The sequence below is a fragment of the Trachurus trachurus genome, assembly GCF_905171665.1.
Source record: "Trachurus trachurus genome assembly, chromosome: 9".
Classification (NCBI taxonomy): Eukaryota; Metazoa; Chordata; class Actinopteri; order Carangiformes; family Carangidae; genus Trachurus; species Trachurus trachurus.
Window position 1 is genome coordinate 20,199,701 of NC_139895.1, and position 17,271 is coordinate 20,216,971.

General features: G+C 40.1%; 1 protein-coding gene across 1 annotated transcript in view; it reads right to left on the reverse strand.

Annotated features, from left to right (window-relative positions):
* Positions 1–9,250: 9,250 nt before the first annotated feature.
* frmd3 (FERM domain containing 3) overlaps positions 9,251–17,271 on the reverse strand; it is a gene marked incomplete at both ends in the record, with an annotated part of 47,574 nt that continues 39,553 nt past the window's right edge. The window contains 2 exons of the mRNA XM_083978774.1: positions 9,251–9,731; positions 10,228–10,465. Coding sequence (XP_083834900.1) covers positions 9,251–9,731; positions 10,228–10,465 — 719 coding nt within the window. The remainder of the gene's footprint in view (positions 9,732–10,227; positions 10,466–17,271) is intronic.

Genomic DNA, 17,271 nt, shown 5'->3' on the forward strand with positions numbered 1-17,271 from the left:
CGAAGGAGGTGACAGACAGGCCACTGCAGTTGTACAGACTCAGGCTGTGAGGACGAAGTTTGCCCACAAAAAGTAACCACGGCTCTGTCAGGGTGGAGTTTTCCACTCTCAAATGTTTCCCTTTGGGAACAAAGAGAAGAGTCAAAATAAATATCATATGTGGAGAATCTGAAACTGTTTTGATAAGTGGCCTTGTAACTACAGTGTGTGTACAGGTATGAGAGCATGTGATGTCGTAGGTCTGTGTTATCTTACTGTATGTTTGTCCAGGGAGGGGTACAGTACACCACAGCACTGGAGGAACTTACATCATGGGAACAAACCATGTGCTGCTACTTTGAATCGTTCGGGGCATCCCACTGACCTAGGTCAATAACTCCGATAGCTAACATAAACCTTAAGAAGCCAAACAGCACAAGGCTGCTAAAACACTTCTTGTCTCAAGGAGTAGTCATACATGTTAATAGTCACCATGAGACATAACCTTTGTTTAGATGGTCAGCTTTGCATGGCTCTATTTATTGAATATTTACTAGTTCTTCATTACATTATGAAATATAGCCTATTCTATATTTGAGTCTTTCAACTGCTGCTTGTATGATATTAACATTTTACTAACTTGTAGCAGAATCTTTTATCAAGAAACATGATAAACATTTTTTATTTAACTATGGCTTATCGCTGCTCTAAATGTCAGAAAATAGTTAGAATCAGTATTGTTTTTGTTGTTTACTCAGCTATTTGTTATGCTGTTGTCACAGTTATGTGTTACTGTTTACTGTTACTCTGCATAGCTTGTACATTGTCTTCAGAATGATTAGTTTGTTGCCATTGCTGTCTTCATGGCATCTTGTCTTGCCTATCATTTACATTTTTACAGCATCACCTCACCACATTATTATTGTTAAAAAAATGCTAATTAATGAGCATTATCCTTGAAAAATAATTAACGGTGGCCAAAAATTGTCTGTTTCTTCCAAGTGAAGTGCTTATAGTGCATGAGGCTCACTCACAGAGTGAGTGGTCGGTAGCCAGTGCGTGCAGCCGCCTGCAGACCTGCACCACTCTGCACAGATCACTGGGAGGCAGCACAGACAGGATGGACAGCCACAGCTCATCAGGCAGACACATCCAGCTGCTACAGACAGGGACACCTGCTGGCTGATAGGTGCAACAACACACACACACACACACACACACACACACACACACACACACACACACACACACACACACACACACACACTGGTAAGATACAGAAAACACAGTCACACAAACACAACATTCTTATAAAAAAAACTCTCTTAAGACTAATACATGGCATTAGAGACACAGCCACGTTCGGTCTTGATGAAACACAGAAGGACTCGGTGACGTGACTTTTCCACATATTCATAACAAGACATAATGTAATATATTTTGAACATAGAATAATTTCAGTAAAGTGGTCAAATTAGTATTATAAACAAAGTGATAAAGATTGCTTACGCAGTCCGGGTTGTTCACAACACCATGCACGTTTGTACCTGTAAAAGAAAATGTTATATATTTTACTAAAAGTTATGACTCCAAAGGAATCCAGTATCTTTGTTCAAAAATTGAGAGAAATTCAACATGGTTTAATAACTTATGAAACTAACTTGCTCCACCGTCCCTTATATTTTGGGCTCTTGTGACTTTCCTTACTTACTGCTAGTACGAACTGAAAGAAAGCACCACCCTAACCATGACCTTCTTTCTAATTTAATCCTTAATAGACAATATATTAGTTAACTTTGAGGATTTTTTTTCTCTATATCTCCATGTGACCATGTGAACAGATTTCTGGTTCTACAACATGATCCACATACAGCCACTTTGTAATGAAGGTCTTTTTATCCTCTGACTTGCTGCTGGCTCAAAATCTGAATTGGTGTGAAATTAATTAACATTTCCTCAGTCACACGGCCTGTTGGTGACTTCAATTTTTCAATGAATGCGGGTTTCTTTTTATGGTTTTTAAAAGAATTTTTTAAGCAATGTGTGCGGCTGTAAATGTATTGTTACTTACTTGCTGGTGATGTTGGTCTTGTGTTATTATGAGGACATGTCTGTGTCTCTGTAGACTGCAGCCACAAGTGTGAATCCGTGTGTTTCACTCTGTCCTTGAGGTTGTGTTTCTTTGATCTCAGTCTCTCTGTGTTTGTGGCTGCCGGCTGTGGTCCGCTGGAGGCTGAGGAGGATGAAGTTCTGCCCTGGTTTTTATTGATGGCACCTAAGCACCACTTCCCTGTGGTCTCTGCAGCTGTGACCATTCTACTTATTGCTTTGTTTAGCTGTTTCTTTAACTCAGGATTTTTGGAGTGCAATCCAAAGCAAGATGTAGAGGCTGATGCTTCAGCAGATGCTTCAGCAGATGCTGCCTTTTCTTTTGTCGTCTTCTTCACTTTTGCAGATGACTCCAAGGAAGATCTCAGTTTCATATGTTGGCCTACTCTGATGTGATACAGTTGATCTACTAAAAGCTGGTACTGCTCATATACAGTTAAATTTGGTGAAATGTTCAAGTGATGAGAAAAATTGGGGTTTGCGGTCTGTCCTGGTATTTCCTCTGGCTCACTCATATTCATATTATTATTTACAAACCTCATGAAAGCAGAGCTGGAATATTGTTCTTTATGTACTTTCCCATCACTTTCCTCCAACCTTGCATCTGTTTTGTCTGGCTCAACCTTTGCCATCCCTTTATAAATCATATGTGTGGAATCCCTAAGTAATGATTTGGTCACAGCGCTACATGTGGTGCTGACAGTGCCCAAACATGAGGTGGATTCTTTCATTGAGCAAGTTGCAGCATCTGATGTAAACATCTCATCTGTGCTGCTGTCAGACATGTTTGTTTGGTATCTTTGATCACATATGTGAGGTATGTCTGTTCTCCTGTGCTCCTGGTTGGGAGTTGATTTATTAGTGGTTTGCTCCAGGTTCATATTCTTCACATTTTCAATTTCTTGGCTCTTAGTCCAAATTGCTTCATCTCTTCCCTGGGTAAATGAGCAGGGTGTGTGGAGATCTTCTTGTAAAGGAGATTTGAATCTACAGAGGAAATTATTTTGTTCACTCTTCTTATAATTTGAGGGTTGCCCCACCTTCAACGTACTCCCTTTTTCAAGTACGTCATGAGTACCTACAGCGCAGGAGACTTGGCAATGATACTTTGCTGCAGATGGATCTTTACATGTAGGCAAACATTTCTCTGTTTCCTTCTTCTCATTGGCCAGAATCAAACTGTCAGCTCTGCAGAGCTCGTGACAAATCTCAGATCCACTGGAGAGGAATCTGTGGGCCCAGTCCAACACATGCCTCAGCTTCTGCTGTTCACTGCAGCAAGTGTAACCGAGGAGATGAAGACTCAGCTCCTGGTTTAAGTCCTGCCTACAGTTCCCAGCATCCTCCAGAAGTTCAGACACATCATGTGCTTTTCCTAAGGTATTCATAGTTGGATTTTCTGGTTTAAAAGTCATCAGTGGCTCATGTTTTTCACTCCAATGTCTCACATTCATGGAGTTTTAGCCATTATTTTTCCATTGCACACACCAAGGTGAACATCAGTCAAACACATCCATGCCGGCTATCTTCTTCTTTATCACCTCAGTTAGTCTTCATACCCTGTTGTGTTGCTCTTGTACATCTGTAATGTCTTAATACAACGCTGTTCGAACAGAAAAGACAAAACAGTTTACAGTAAATTCTCAACATAAGTATGTAACATGTCATCTTTTCAGTGTTGGATTTTATCTATTCAGGCCACAGAAACAACAGCTACAATTTGAGCCCACTCAAGATAAAAAGTCAGTCTTACCATAAAGATGTTTGTTTATTCCAGCAGAATCTGTGTTACAGAGAAGATATGGTCGCGTCTACTTCAGCTCCTGAGGTAATACACCATTGTAGCCCGGAAATCTTGTGTTGTTCACACAAAATCACCATAGAGACGGAGATGCAGAGAGCAGTAACTCCTTCACACCACATGAGGTGGACAAATCTTTGAAAAACTTCTGAAAGATCATCTTAAATCGAGGCTGTGGAGAGCTTTGAACGAACTCAGAACAATGCAGCACTTTTACAAACTGAAAAGTAAGCAAAATGAAAGAGAAGAATCATTTGCCAAAAATGAAATGTGGTGGAGTGAAAGTGTACAGTGGCATAAAGCAGAAACACACAAAATTGTATTACTTTCCACCACCGCTAATGCAATTACAGCCCTATACAAACTTTTGCATGTAAAACAAATCAAAAACTGATGAATTAAAAAACAAAACAAAAAAATCTCCAACTAAGCCTCTAGGCCTAACAAACGCTCTATTGTCTCACTGCTGATGACTAAACTGTAGTCTTTGCCTAGATTAAATCATGTTATTACATTTTTGGTGATGACATAAGGAAAACTTTGAAAAACCCTGCAGTGAAACTTTATAAGATAACTAGATAAAATCTTCAATTAGAAGATTGAGATGAACCCAGGCCAAATTAAGACAAAAAATAATCCACACAGAAAGTGCCATATTTCAATATATATTCATTGGGGAGCTTTATTGTGGCAGTATTAACATATAAAACAATCCATATTTTCTTTTATAACATACAAACATTCAAAATTTTCACTTCACAAAGTTCATAAGGCTTAGTTGTCCCAGAAGAGAGGGGGTCATTACTTAGGGATTTTTTTTCTTCTTTTTTTTCTGATACTAGTTAAATCAAATCTCCCAGAGTTTCTTATTAGAAGAGACTGAATGACAAAAAAAAGAAAGAAAATGAAACAAATGAACAGACTAACGCATAAAACAACGAAAACGATTCTTTTGACAAACATTCAAAAACAACAAAGTGACCGTGCAAGAGAATCTGCTACTGTACATGCCCACACAACACTGAAATAATATACTAAACAACAGTTTATTTTCCTCTTATACCGTGTGATGTCCAATAGATTTGCATATAGTAGACCTGAGTTCAAATATTTAAAATCTTAAATAAAATAATTAAAAGCAGTATTTGTTTGTTTGTATTAGATAGATTTAAACAGTTGAATTCCAGGTTTTGGTTGTCTGTAAAGCAGTTTTATTATAACTGATAAATAAATGTACATGATCAAATTTAAGGTTTGTAAATACTTGACTCATGTCAGGAACTTATGAATTTGAGTAAAACCTCATATGTGACATCAACTGGTGTGTGATCTTGATGATGTTTTTATCACAGTTTTATGTACGTACAGGCAACAAAAGTTGTACTCTCGGTCCATCTATATGCTGTAAAACACAGGAACAGTTCAGTAGCTCAAAACAAGAGCTAAATCTCAAAGAGGTTAAATCCCCCTTTAAACTCATAAAGGCTGCTATTGATAATTGAGCTACAGACTAATATAATGCTACAGTGTCATGGAGCCAAAGATCTGTTTCATCACAGAACCGAAAAGGCCTTGTTTTTTTTTTTATTCGCAATGAGTTGAGGTGTAGTTTTACTTTCCATTCACTCTGTTGGGTGTTTTTAATAATAATCTTAAAAACTCAACATCTAAACAACTGATTCAGTTAGTAGCATGCTCCATTAGCAATGAGGTTAGGTGTTAGCATTAGCATTTAGCATCTCGCTTCAATGATACACACACAGCAAAAGCACAATGAAGGTAACAATTAAAATATTTTAGCGCTGCTCTTTATGAGATTGGTAAATGATCTTTTCCAAGCAGCCACTAAGAAGTCTTCCTCTTAGACAAAATCCCTTTTTTTTTTTTTTTTTTTTTTGGATAAGCCAACAGAATTAAGCAAATGTTTTTAAAGGTGGTGGAGAAACTGCTCAGATCAGATGCCTAACTTTCACTGAAAGAAAAGCCTTTAATGTTTCAAGAATTATCCTCTCTTTCTCCTGTTAGTAAAAACGCAGAGAACATGCAATCATCTAAGATGGTCAAGACAGCCAAGCCTATATCTAGATCGCTTTACACAGACAAGACACAAAAGGGAGGAAAGAAAGGAAATCTCTAACCAGATTGTTTTTTTTTTTTGCCACAACTATAAACAGTATTTACAGATGAGGGCATGCAATTTGCATTGAGAGGTCAGCCAAAGGAGCCGAGTGAGAGCTTCCCGGATCAGTTATAGGAGGACGATGCACAGAAATAAAGGACCAAAGCCAGAGACAAACTATGTCTGTACAGCTGTGTACACAAAGCCTATTTTAAATGTGAATCGCTCAAGTGTTTTGGTGTATGTGCAACTTGGAGGAGCAACAGTTACACATGTAGACCGGATGATACTATGATGATATCCCCCATTGTTAGTCACCGTGGGATGATGGTGATCATTTAGCAGTGCATACAGATCAGCCACATCCACTACAGCGAAGCTGCTTTTATCTCAGAGTCTGTGGTGTTAAATGCAAACATAGTCGTCATAGTGGTTTGGCCCTTTGCTTGGTTTCAGCATCAAAACTCAGTGCATGTATTGTACGTAGTAGGAAAATAAATGCTTTGTCCCAAATAAGCGTGTTTCTGTTGTTACTGCATATTTTCTATATGCATAAAGCTTGTTAATGCATAAAGTTTACAGAGTTACATGTTAAAACAGCTGATAATATGAGGCAGCAACATTGGATAGAATATCATGAGAGGGCTTTGATGGTTATGTGCATTGCGGCGGCCTCTGTAGCAGCCAACCCACAAAGATTATGGAGAGTGTCTGAAAATAAACTTCAAAGCATTAGTTCAGTTCTTGATAAGAGTCTAAATATAATGTGAGAGCTTTGATAGAGAGAGAAAGTTTGTTTGATAGCAGTGAACCAATTGTGAACTGGCAAAACTGTCCACTCTGCCATAAAGCAGTATGGAGGTTCGGCTATAAAGTCCAAACTATTGGCTGTCAGCAGTTTTTCCCAGGATGACATGGCTGCATACATAGTGGAGTGATATGAGGCTACAATAACACGGACAGTCTGCAGCCATATTTATGTCCGGTTTCAGACTTAGTATAAATACATACAGTGTTTGGATATTATAATAGTGAGACATGTATGAATGTTACGGATAAAATATATATGGTTTATGCATAATATGCTATGCCTTTTTTCTCTTTTTTGTATTCCTTAGACACACATTTGTTATTTTGAACAAAAACTGCTAATGCCCTTTCCTGAGAAGTTGATCCACATCAAACTACATTTTGAACAAAACTATTATTTAACAACATATACTGTATTTTCATTTGATCTGAAGTCAGCTTTCATCATTTTACCTCTCTGTTCTCCCCTCCACTCAGAGCCACAACACTATAACTGACAGGCACTGTCTATATGCTGAACAATCTTGCTGTGATTGATAGCTGTAGGCTCCCAAATGTTAGACTAGGCTACTAGTTAATTTTGTCTTTAGCCCAATGTAGACATAATTCAATTTATATAATTAAATTGTGAATTGTGTAATCATGCTAAATATTTCTCTACAAAATAAAAGTTTTTCTTTTTCAATAAGTGTTTTAAGTGCCCTCTTGGTTTAACCTTGATTTTATTCAATTTTGACTCCATGGCCCCAGACCTTTTGGGAACCCTGGCCATATAAGCCATAACAGTGAATGTCCATAACCACAGCCTTATGCTGTAGTTACTAAAAATCTTATTCCTTAAACTTCAAATTTACATCTTCCCCATCTATAACTCCTGACATTAAATAATACCGTCTCTATTCAAAGATACATAAACTCTTGCAGTTGTTTAAATAATAAAAACAGAATCCATCCCATGTCATGTATCATTAGCAGTACAGTTGAACAACACACATGTCTTCCTCTGGGCAGTTTGAATGTACCATCCAGTCTCTTCCATTCCCTCTGAAACATACACAGAGCTCCCCCCCAAAACTACTATCTACCAACGGATCACCATCAATGTCACACTTGAATTTAAACTTAGTGACTTTTTCTCATGAATAACCTTTTCTTCCCTTCATACAAGTTAAACCACATCAAAAGTTGCGCTACTGTAGTAGCCTTAATCAGTGAGCTAACATTTAGTTCAGAAGACATCTAGAAGTTCAACAAAACACACGTTTTATCATAACAAACAGACTAAAGTGTCTCTCATGCCAGCCTCCTGTCTCCAAAATGACATCACATAATCTGAAACAGCTGTAATCAGTGGTCTGTGTAAAAGATTTGTGCTATAGCCTCTGTAGGAAAAACCCAGGGTGCTACCAAGTCAACAAATATTGACGGTAGTCTTAAAAAATAGCTTAAATTTCTCAACACCCATTACCCCAATAAACTTCAATAAATTTGCTTTTTTTGTAATCTTTTGTAAACTCTTAATTTCAAAATAAGATCAAAGTAGATCCTCTGACTGAAAAATTCCTGAAAGATCTGGATCACATAAAAATGTACAAAACATTAAAAACAACTTATTTAAGATTGGTATTAATTATCAATATTCTCTTTTGTTTTTAAATATATATAATGTGGCTGTGGCTATTGTTGCGTTCAGTGACAAATCAATCATCTCTGTTTCTTTCTCTCTGTTCCCACCCACTCCGTCATGACTGACTGGCTCTGTGACCAATCAGGTGCTCTACTACGGTTTGTGACGTTTACCAAAGAGTCTCTGCATCAACTTGTCAGCATCAGGAGTGAACAGACCATCAACGCTTCTAGTAAACCAACAGGGTTTCTCTTCTTTTCAGTGACTTTTTTCTCTGACCTCCCTCAGTTTTATTTTCACAAAACTTTCTCTTTCAGTGTGTTCAACACTTACAGTGCGACTTGTCCTCTTTCCTCTCAGTTTGTCTGCCAAAACTGTCTATCTTAAGAAGTAATTGGATCCTATGATTAAAATCTTATTTTTTCCTCTCTATTTTTGTCAAGACACCAAATTATGTTGCCAAAGAGGTGAAAGAAACCTTCTTGTTTCAGTGTAATTCACAAATCACAAATAAGGTAGCACAAAGGGGCAGTATTTCTATCCGGGCCCCTTTTTGATAAAACATCCTACTACAATTGTACCAGCCCTCATAAATAATGCACCTTACCAGCTCATAAAATAAAATGAACTTCTTCCTAAACAAGTGAAATAATTTCATCCCATTGGCAGACCTCTGCTTCAAGAGATTCTAGCTTTTAAGACTGAATATAGGAGTAAATTACATATTAAGACGGACATTTTGGCTCATTTGTTTCCCCCACAGTGCCTTCTCATTCTCTCCTTTTCATTCTGTTTCCTTTCCTCTTCAGTCTGACCACAGGTTCTCCATGGCCATGCTGATCTTACACAGGATCCAGCGCCGAAGCGGGCAGTAATACTCGTAATGAAACTGCTCAAACTCTGGCGTCTGGCGGATCTCATGGAGGAACGACACATCAATGTCCGACTCCAACAGTAGCAGCAGGGTGGGCACAGTGACAAGCAGGACGCCCATTACTACGGCAACAAAGCGGGCCACGCTCAGCACACATGCATTGACTCTCTCATTGGACGACAGCAGGCGCAGGCTGCTGGTCAGGACTCCGCCCATTCGACTTCTAGCAGCCAGGCGGGTGCGTTCGTAGGCCCGGTCTCGCTCCCTCTCGGCCTCCAGCTGGGCCTGGATGTCAGGATCAGCGTGGAGCTCCCGTAGCAGCCTGGCAGGGCTCTGGACCGGAGAGGAGAAGAGCAAGTCGACCCCTCCCTGACTGTCGTCCACCGGGGTGGGCAACATGCTGGCACAGGGGCTAGGGAGAAAAGAGAAGAGGGAAGACATTCAGCAACAATTACAGCAGAAGAGTAGACAAATACTGAGTGAGAATGAACGAGGGCTCAAAGATGGAGAGGGAACATTTTGATTTCTTTCACCAATTAGCAAAGATTTCAGCTCAGCTCAGACAATCACACAGTCACGTGTTTCTACAAGTTAGGGCAAGCACTGTCTGATCTGGGACTCACCACGTCTAGAAACCAAAGGCAAGAAGTGAGGCACAATTCTTACATTTTTACCACAGCATGTTGTGTGCCTATAAAATATAAAATATAAAAGGGACAGTGCATTCCAGATGCACTGTACAGTATGAAAACTGTGGATTTGCATGTGTTTTGTTTAGATAATTCTGTAATTAAACTTACAGTGGTAACAGTAGCTATTGAATTCACTGTGGGTTTTTAATCTAATCTAGTATGAGAACAGTTGCCTGCTGTGTTTGAAAACAATGCAGTGAAGCTGTGAGTCTCTACCTGTAGACAAGCTCAGATATGGTGAGTGCGCCATTGGCGTCATCATCCTCCTCCACTTCATCTTCAGCTTTTGGCGTCTGCGGTCGAAGATTTGAGGTTTCCGTGGAAACATGGGGATGCTGCAGGTCGTTGTTCAAAGCAGAGTTTCCTTCCTCAGCACTTTGCTGCTCTGTATCTGTGGGTGCAGCTGAAGGTTTGAGAGGAGACAAGGGAACTGAGTCCTTCACAGCAACAACACCTGGTGTGATTAAGAAGACAAGAAAGACAGACATGTTTTACACAACACTGTATACTTGGTTTGAGGGTAGAGAATATAGACCAAACTAGGCCTACTGTTTCATGAGTTACTCGAGGAGATATACTATGAAACATCATTCAACTGTTTTCATTCAAGTGAAAATATATTTTTCTGAATACATGATCAATCATTTTTTTCTGAGCTGCATTTTCTGGCACAAAATGTAATCCAGTCATAATTATGTTTGATCTGGTTGTAAATATGTTTCCTACAGTACATTGTGTTGCAATATAGTTATATAGATACATGATCTAGGAAACAGGGCTGAACTGGGACAAAGGGCTACAGCTGTTGTTTTAAGCAGCAGTTGAACATATTAGACACATGATGGCGCTGCTCTACTTCCTAAGAATAGAGAAACAAGCGCTATCATCCAAAACACTGATGTGTAACAATCGTACGTGTTGTTTGTAAAGCCAGTAATTTATCAGCTGTTTAAGTGCATGTGGCAGCTTAAAGTCATTGGCCTAAGGATGCTGGCGAGGGACAATCACTCTGTAAGCATGACTAATACTGTACAAGTCAGGCTTAGGTGAACTTGGTGATACTGTTTGAACTGATTTCAAATATAATGGAGGAGAGTTACAGCACTCATCCCTTCTGATGTGACGTAGTCTGACAATGGAGCAGAGTGAATGCAGCCTGTGTGAGTGTGTGTGTTGATGCACTTCACTCTGAGGTGATGACTTAAAGATGAGTTTCTCAGACATGAGTGATGCCTCAGTGCACGCGATGAATCTGAATACGTGTGCGTGTGTGTGTGCCTTTGTATGTGTGAATGTTAAAAATAAGCCCAGCTGTCTTCCTACTATGGATTAAGTAGGCGCTCGGGGGCTAAGTGTCCAGTGACGTGTGACTCAACTTGTCAACACCTCTATAATCCAGACTCGTGATCAGACACACACACACCTACACACACACACACACACACACACACACACACACACACACACACACACACACACACACACACACACACACACACACACACACACACACACACACACACACACACACACACACACAAAGTTCAACTATATAAGTAAAAATTACAATTGTTTGACATGCATGAACTAAAAAAGCTGTACGATTGCCAACAACAAGTCAGACATTAAACCTTTTTGGGTGTAGCTACAGCTGCAGCTCTGAGAAACAGGCTAGCAGCTAAGGCAGCTGTTTGTTTGCCACATGCCACAGAAAATCAAGGCCAAAGTCTCTCATCAGTTACCATGCCAACTGACTCAAACACAAGTTGAGAGAAATTGAAGAAGAACAAGGAGTGAGGGGAGAGGAAAAACCTGACGAGCAAGTGGTGACAGCTAGCTACCATGGAAACAGAGTCAGCAAAAAGCCGCCGAGTGAGTGAGCCCAGGGAGAGAAAAAGAGGAAGGTATAAACTTATACTGATGAAACAGGGAAGCAGGAGCAGGGGAAAATGTGAGGAGCGAATCAAAAGACACGTAGAAACTCAAAATCCTTTAGTAAAATATTGCATCATACAGTAGCAGCCTGAATTTATCATTATTCATCTATAATGCATAGCACACAGGGAAAAGCTGAACTATAAAACATGGATTAACTGAATCAAGGGAGATTTTGACACTTCCCCTCAAAATAATGACGACCCATGGTGAGTGTATGTAGCTGTATTACCAGGAAGAAAAATGACCAGATCAAAACCTTCTGATCTGATTTTGGCATTTTACTAGTTGAGAGAATCAACAAAAACAAAAATACAATAGTTTTTTGACAAAAGAGGCGACAGGCTTAATTTGGTGGGGGGATAAATAATATAAAGTGGACACACAGCACAGACAACACAGCTACCCACAGCTGCTGTTTTCTCATTTAGAGTACTGTCTGCTTTCTGTCCTGTTAGCTGAGATGCAGGCTTCTCCTTAGAGGCTATTTACACTGCAAGGTGCGGGATTCCTGCGTGGTCATCACCACACACACACACACACACATACACACACACACACACTCATGCACACACAAAACAGGGGTTTCCCCATTATGAGAGTGTTGACAGACCTTTTTATCTTTGTCATGCAACATCATCATCGACAGCCAGACACCTCACAAGTATATATAAACCTGTACAACTGTGACAGTGTGCAATAATAGAGTTGCATTTTAGTGGAATCACACACACAAGACTCCTGACACTCAAGAACTTACAATGCCTTTTAAATAGATTTCATTTCAGCAATTTGTCTCATCTCAATTTGCTTTGAGCACTTTTCTTTATAAGCTGTGTTAGAAAAATGCCATAAAATCAAATTACATGCTGTATTTCATGTTATGATGATGATGCTAAAATGTATCACTTCATTGATTTGTGCAGATATTGTCCTCTGGTGTGGATTTGCGCGCCGCTCCCTGTACAGTTTGAAAGGAGGGAACCGGATCAGCTGTAAAGCATCACTCCTAAACCTGATGAAGATTCAGTGTCAGTCTCAAGGACACCTCAGCAGGATGGAGGCGCAGCAACAAGGGGACTTCAAAATGAGGCCAGTTATATAAGTTAAAAAACATACACATATTTTCTGAAAAATATTTAAAACACAGCTGTTACCAACCTCCTGATAATCAAATAATAATAATAATAATCACTGATATTAAATAAAAGCTTATTCCTTCGCTCTTTGATAAGACTTTCCTTAGTGAAATTGATCAAAACATTAATGTTGGTTTTGCAGCCTGTTCATGTCATCCTGTAAATGGTCTTTACTGGATTTAACAAACTGACAATTTCAGACTCTTAATCTGACAAGTGCTGACAAGTACAGCTGCACGTCACCCTTCAACTGCTGGCTGTCAAGCTGTCCAGCAACAACAGCATGAGCTTTGTAGATCATTGGCACACTCTCTGATGTACCAACCTTATTATCTTATTTGCAGAGACAGCCTACATCCCACACTGGATGGAGAAGCTTATGTCTAGAAATCTGGTCAAGTTTATTAGAAAGATCAAAACAATGACAACCCAGAGTTGAGATCTCTTACAATCTTCCCTGAAGTCACCTGTCAATATCCCCATAGAAACTGTGTCTGGCATTAAGCCAAAGGTAAACACAATACTCAATTTGAAACCTGGTTGCAGCAGGAATAATATGAACACCATATACTCAAATTATCTTTTACATTTCTCAAATATAGGCTGAGAAAAAAGGGTAGTGATGATTTTCACTGCAGTTTACTAATCCACACATAATCTAAACTCAGTCATAACTCATTTGAAAGTCTATTATTGTATATCTGTATATATTTCAACATTCATGTAGCCCCAGCATTCACTTTTAGAATTTAACAGAATATAAATGAATCACTCACTGTTTTCATCACACCCTTATTTTGACACATAGGGAACGAACATTTGATAATATTCTGCCACAACACCCTTTTTGTCTCTAAAATCCATTATGGGAGGTTTCCGTCTGACAATTCAAGATAGATTCCTTTTTTATGTGTCAATACAATGGATGAGAGCTATCTCTTTACGCCTACACAAGTTGATGATCTTGTTGACAGCGCTGCAGCCTCACTGTGCCCAACACTCACATCAAATGCATGCTCAAAGCAGACTGTGAAAGCAAGAGAGAAAATGGCAGTCTATATTATAACAAAACGTCTAAAGGCCCTCTATTGACATATGAAATAAATGCCCATATGCCAGAACCTCCTATTATTCCTGATTAATGAATGAATACAAGAAATGTTTCGGTTAAGCATTATAAGCATACCTCAGAGCTTTTCCAACAGCTGGTACAGATGTATTGTTCACAGTAAAGTAGCGGCCTTGGAGTCAACTCTAAAGCCTGATTTATATTTAGCTTCTCTCCACCTTCTCTGAGCTGAACTTCAACTATTTCTTCAACTTATCTCATAGACCCTATTGCAACAAGGCTATTCAAGCATGCTTTTCCTTTAATTAATACTTAACAAGGTGTTTATAGACCAAACTGTTTAATCCTCCCTTTATTTCTAAAATCATAACGAAAAGTTGATACCAGTTATGTGATTATTGGCGCCATGCTGTACTGTAGGTATTATAGTTATTTAAAGAGCACAGAGCATACATTACAACATTATAATATACAGTATGCTACAACACACATGACATATGTGTGGCATTTGTGGTCTACTACTCAGTCAGATGGGTGCACACCACACACACACACACACACACACACACACACACACACACACACACACACACACACACACACACACACACACACACACACACACACACACACACACACACACGGGCCTCTTGAGAGTCTCAGGATGTTTTACAGATTACACTTACAGTTTGCAAGTGGTTGCCACAACAGACCTGGCAACCCAGCTACTGGGCTAATCTAGCTCGTCCATATAAAACACATTCACGTCTTGGTTTGACAGTAGAAATACAAACTGCATCACACTGACTACTCCAGTCCACACAGTAGAAAAGACGAGGTACACCAACCATACATTACTACTGTACGTCAATGTATTTCTGCTCTTTTCCACTTCCTCTTACTGTGTTCCAGTGTATTTCTCTGATGTCCAGTACTGGTTCCGCTGATGCGTCCTCCATGCCCAACCAGTCGCACATAAACGTCCCGTGCCGTGTGATTGGCTATACGTAGATGCAGGCTACGCCGTGTCGTTATCTTCACCTGGCACCTCAAAGCCTCTGCCACCACTATCGAAGCCCCCCGCTCCTCTGTAACCTCCGCTGGGTGGAAGACTTCAAGAGGCCCGGCCTGTCCCTTCTCCATCTCTTCACCCTCCAGGCTCTTGGGGGTTACGTCCAGTCTAAATCCCTCTGCCCGGACCTGGACCCCACAGCTACGGGCGTCGCCTACATTGAGCTCCAAACTGCTCTGCATGAGGCTGCCTCCGACATCACTGCCGTTTCTGTGCTCAAGAAGCTCCATCATTCACACAAATGTTGGGCCAGCTGTCTGCAGCGAGACCCCCAGGCTGGCTGACCGGGCTGCAGTGCCGAGTGAACTCTTGAGGCTGGGAGTGAGTATGAACACGCTCACATGTGCACAACCACACACATCCCTTTACGTACACACACTGAGAGAGATGGTGAGAGATGTACACCAGACACATTCTCTCTCTGATGAGCAGACATGGTGGCCCATGAATGTCAGCGATTTAACAAAGAGTGCGGGGGCATTAGAGGAGGATAAGGCCCAAAGCTGCAGTTTCTATATATAACCAGGTGGTCCCGGCTGCAGAGGGGCAGCTAATCTAACTCTGATTACAGAGGGGCAGGCCTCACCCAGGATGGGATGCAGATCACTTTCTTTTCCTCTCCACAGCTCTTTCCTTTCTTTGTATTCCCTGCCAGTTTCCAGCAGCGACAGACAAGAGTCAAACTTAACTCACCTCACCAGCTAATTTGTGAACCAAGTGTGAACTGTGAATCTGGCATTAAACCTCAAGCACACACTTGTTGGCTTGAGGTAAAAATAAGACTCATCACATCAGTGACAGGGGGCCATTTGTTATGTTAAGTCAGGGTATGAGTGTGGATAAAGCAACACAAATATCCACATGAAGCATCCATGAGCAATAACCTCAGGCAAAACATGACCTGTGTGTGTTTGTGTGTGTGTGGATTTTGGTAGATAAGAAGGGAACAGGCTGTACAAACAGAACAAGGTCAGCACTGACCTTGGGTCAGCTTCCTGTTTCCCCTTCTAATGGCTGAGATTAGTGCTCTGAATATAGACAGTGATCCTAGACCATCTCCCGAGAACACTTTATCCCAAAGTCCTTGCAGCACCTTCTTAAAACAGTCAGCATTTGACTGCTTAAAGGTTTGGGTAAAGTTTGTGTTGCGTGTCATCTGACCACGTGGAAAAATACTGTTACAAAAGGCTGCGCTTGAAGGTGATAGTCTATTAGAGAAGACAAGCCATTGAAAAGTAATAATGATCTTAAAGGAAAGCATTTAAAGTGCATTTAAAGTTTTCCTTTTTTCATAAACAAAAAGTCATGGAGGCATTTGAAACAAATTGAAAGAGCTTGAGGGAGAAGTTTAAATCCTGTACTGCCTCATGTGGCCAGTGGCTGTGTGAAGAGAGTGTGTTTCTCTGATTGTCAGTTTCAAGAAGTTACAGAAATTACCAAAACATGTCTGGTGCACTGAGATGAAAGTAAGCTGGATTTTCACTTGTTTCTCTGGATCTTTTTTTGTTTCCTTCATACAACTACTTGGTGTTCACCACCAATTGCACCTCGATGATTGACTTGACCAGGAGAAAAGATGATTGCTGTTATTTCAATGTGTACAATACATTGGCTAAATGACCTTTTAGAAGGTCCATAAATGCTTCTGCCTTTAGATCAGACACAACATTTGATGTTTCCTTTGAAACAAATTTTGGCAACTAATACTTTGCTGTAGCAAAGTCGTTTAACTTTGGTCATTCAAAGCAAAACGTTCATCAGAGCAACTTGTCTATTAGTGGCCAATTACTTCTCCTCTATGGCTGTATAGTTCAGTTATTTTTAAGATAATAAAACAAGTAAAACATCTTCTAGTTTAACGAGTACAGAGTGTCAGGCGATGCCGTAGGAAACAAGGCAGCCTGAGTCTGAATCGTGTGCCATTACTCAGTCTGCATCTGAGCAGGGCCTTGATTTGATGACTACCTCCTGCCCTTCCCAAACCAACAAACTGAGACAGCCGATATGGTTACTGCTGCAGCACTTTGACCCTGAGCCAAGGCAGA